General features: G+C 44.5%; 1 protein-coding gene across 1 annotated transcript in view; it reads right to left on the bottom strand.

Moving 5' to 3' along the window:
• Positions 1-4,017, bottom strand: part of LOC102470461 (receptor-type tyrosine-protein phosphatase eta) — a gene marked incomplete at its 5' end in the record, with an annotated part of 44,050 nt that extends 40,033 nt beyond the window's left edge. The window contains one exon of the mRNA XM_006170871.3: positions 3,909-4,017. Coding sequence (XP_006170933.1) covers positions 3,909-4,017 — 109 coding nt within the window. The remainder of the gene's footprint in view (positions 1-3,908) is intronic.
• Between the last annotated feature and the right edge of the window lie 4 nt (positions 4,018-4,021).

The raw sequence follows: 4,021 nt of genomic DNA, 5'->3' as shown, positions 1-4,021 counted from the left end.
AAAAAAAAAAAAAAAAAAAAAAAAAAAACCTCTCTAAAAAAAGTTATATATGATGTTTACCTGGTATTTCTAATGGAAGCATAGCTCCAAAACACATTCTGCAGCAACTTCTCAAGCAACTTACAGCAGCAACCACTGAGGCATTGTTCCCACGTCTAAATGTCAACTGCCCCAAGAGAGACTTCTTCACACAGGCTCCCACTTTCCCATCAGCTCTAAACCTTTTAGATGGCCAGTGAGGATCCTCAGCTCCTGCCCGGAGACCAGCAGGAACATGCTCACTCACTACCAGCAATTCTGGAAATCCCTTCCTTCCTCCTGCATGTCTCAATCCCATGGCCCAGGACCCTGTCTGCCTTCCTCACCATACTGCCCTCTCCACGGGCACACAGTAAGAACCAACAAGTGCAAGTGTGAGCTCAGAGACTCCACTTGCTTGCGATCTACCCACCTGCCCACCACTTCCAAACTCCCTTAGAGAAAATGCACATCTATTTTGATGTGTTAAATTTATATATAAAAAGTCCTCATGGCCTAGCGGTTATGGGAGCTAGATCCCACATGGTTGACTGCCATTCAAATCCTGGCCCTGACAACTTAAAAAAAATCCCAGGCCTATGTGTACAGGTCCAAAAATCCCAACAAAACAGAGAAATGGAGAAGAAGGGATTGAGGCTTAGCCATGTCCCATTATGGGGTACCTTTTCCTCCCCTTTGTCTCTCTCTGGCAAGTACACACTCCATCTGGCAATTTTAAAAAAAACAGTGAGAGAATCACTGGACAAAATGATATGTGGCCATTACCCAACACTGCCACACACTGCTCAGCTTCAGAAACAAGTAATACTGATGAGCTCTGTGCTACGTGCCAAGCATGGTGCTTAGCCCGGGAAACGCTGGACCAGACATGGTTTCTGTCCTTTAGGTGCTCACAAGCACTTGAGATGACACTGACATGGAGAAGTATCAAAAAGTACAAGAATGTTCACTGTTCCTATATGTTCTGGAGTACTGGAGAGAATCCCTTCCTTCCTCCTGCATGTCTCAATCCCATGGCCCAGGACCCTGTCTGCCTTCCTCACCATACTGCCCTCTCCACGGGCACACAGTAAGAACCAACAAGTGCAAGTGTGAGCTCAGAGACTCCACTTGCTTGCGATCTACCCACCTGCCCACCACTTCCAAACTCCCTTAGAGAAAATGCACATCTATTTTGATGTGTTAAATTTATATATAAAAAGTCCTCATGGCCTAGCGGTTATGGGAGCTAGATCCCACATGGTTGACTGCCATTCAAATCCTGGCCCTGACAACTTAAAAAAAATCCCAGGCCTATGTGTACAGGTCCAAAAATCCCAACAAAACAGAGAAATGGAGAAGAAGGGATTGAGGCTTAGCCATGTCCCATTATGGGGTACCTTTTCCTCCCCTTTGTCTCTCTCTGGCAAGTACACACTCCATCTGGCAATTTTAAAAAAAACAGTGAGAGAATCACTGGACAAAATGATATGTGGCCATTACCCAACACTGCCACACGCTGCTCAGCTTCAGAAACAAGTAATACTGATGAGCTCTGTGCTACGTGCCAAGCATGGTGCTTAGCCCGGGAAACGCTGGACCAGACATGGTTTCTGTCCTTTAGGTGCTCACAAGCACTTGAGATGACACTGACATGGAGAAGTATCAAAAAGTACAAGAATGTTCACTGTTCCTATATGTTCTGGAGTACTGGAGAGACCCTCAAAGTGGAACCCAAAGTCATCCTGCATAGGTGTATGCCACACAACTCCAAGGAGCTCCATGCACATCGCGGTCCTTATGAAAAGTGACCCTGGACTGATGCAGTACACAACCTGAGCACCCACACATGGAGGCTCTGATGTGGTCTTCCATACACATCACTTCACCTAATTTATACAACAATCCTAAAAGGCATTTATTATTTCCTCTTGTTACAGGGAAGGAAAACAAGGCTCAGAGAAATTAAGTAGGTTTTCTGAGATCACACAGCTGGTAAAAGGCAGACCTTGGAATCAAACACAGGTCTGTCTACATCCAAGGGGTTCTCTGACCACAGAACTTTCCCTTGATCCACTTTTTTCTTACTATTACAACCACTAATTCTTTAGAAACTGCTGGATACCCAGTTTAGAAACTGATCCCCTAAAGAAAACATCCAAACACCAAAAAAAAAACCCACAAAGCAAGACAAATCTAAGACATAACTTTGGAGAAGACATGGAGAGCAAAGGACAGATAAAAATGAAGCAAAGCCTTAAGAAGAAGCTATTTTTTTCAAGACACACACAGAACAGATGGGCATGAAAAGACTGGGCCAGACAGTGGTGCAGTGGTTCAGGCAGTTGTAACCCACACGCTGACTGCAAAGTTTTTCAGTGGTTTGAGAAACATACCAGGCGTGTGTGCATATATGCCCAAAATCCCAAGAGAAAAATGGAAGAAAAGGGACTATGGCATGGCCATACCCCTTAGAGGTGCGTTCTCTTCTCTCTCTCTCTCTCTCTCTCTCTCTCTCTGAGTGTGTGTGTGTGTGTATGTGTGTGTTTGGTACATATTGCCTTCTGATAATTTTTTTAATTAACTAGTAGGATCCCTCATATAGTGATTGATTTCTCCTCTGTTTCTTAAACCAGCTTGGGGCTTGTGCATATGGATTCCAGGGAAATACTAGTCTTGGCTGAATATCTGGCAACAGTAAAAAGGTCTTGTGAGGCCCAGTCAGTGGCAAGGTGATTGAGGCGACTGGATCTCACAGGGCAGATTATGCAATTAGAGTACCAGACCCAGTGGCTTAAGGAATACAACAGGCACACACACCCAAAATCCCCAAAGGAAAATGGAGGAGAAGGGACTGTGGCATGGTCATCCTCCCGGGGGGTGATTTCTCACTCCCTCTGGCAAGTGCACATGCCTTATAGCATATTAAAAAAAAAAAAGGGGGAGGGGGGGGAAGGAGCTCCTTTTTGGGAGGAACACAAATTGAAATATTTACAACGAAACTTTCATAATAGTCAGGTTCAGAGCAATCCAGCTATGAAAAGAGAAAAGGAGATACAAGTGAGCCAAGGGAGCCAGGTGGTGGCAAAACGTGTTGCTCTGTAAGGCCGACCCACGTGGGAAGGTTCAGGGTTCACATCCAGAGAACGTACTGGAGTACACAGGTATGCGTATGCCCATGATCCCGGGCTCACTGAAGCTGGCGGTGAATCACAGCGTGGGAACACCACTGGGGGTATGATGTCTCTGTTTCTATCTCTGTGTCTCACTCAGAAAATAAATGTACAAATAAAATTAAATGAAACAAGACTGGCCCAGTGCTGATGAGTGTTCCAGGGGATGATGATGGATATGTGGACTTCATCATACTATCCTTTTGTATATATTTGAACATATCAATAAAAAGGTTTATTTTTTTTTAATGCAGCAAAATTCACTACAAACTGAAAACATGGCAATGAGTTACCTGAAAACAAGGCAATGAGTTATACAGTCAAGCAAAGGAACATTTTAAAATACAAAAGAATGGGCCCAGCAGGTGGTATGGTGGTTAAGGTGCTGGACTTTCACATGGCTGACCACAGTTCAAGTCCTGGACGTGGCAACTTGCTTTCTCACTTTCCCTTTCTTTCTTTCTCTCTCTCTCTCTCTCTCTCTCTCCCTCCCCCTCTCTCTCTCTCATCAAATTAAATAAATAAATAATTCTTTGGCGGGGGCGGGGGGATATTAGTCCCTCCTACTTTGCTTTTCTAGAGTGGATTTCTATAGAAAGAGATACCAGTCTATGCCAGTAAAAGCAAATATTTTACATGAAATAAAAAACAAAAACAGGTTTCTGGACCAGACTCACAGACCACAATGTCTCCAACCACCCCTGCCACGAAGCTCACCTGTGATGCCAGTGATGCAGACAGTTTGGGTGGGGGGTGCCATTTTCTCACAGGACAAGGTGCTGATGCTGATGTTGTACGAGGTAGAAAAATTCAAATATGGGACCTCCGTC

The sequence above is a fragment of the Tupaia chinensis genome, unplaced genomic scaffold (assembly GCF_000334495.1).
Source record: "Tupaia chinensis unplaced genomic scaffold, TupChi_1.0 Scaffold149104_1, whole genome shotgun sequence".
Classification (NCBI taxonomy): domain Eukaryota; kingdom Metazoa; phylum Chordata; class Mammalia; order Scandentia; family Tupaiidae; genus Tupaia; species Tupaia belangeri.
Note: the sequence above shows the minus strand (reverse complement) of the source record. Positions and strands in the feature narration are given on the sequence as shown.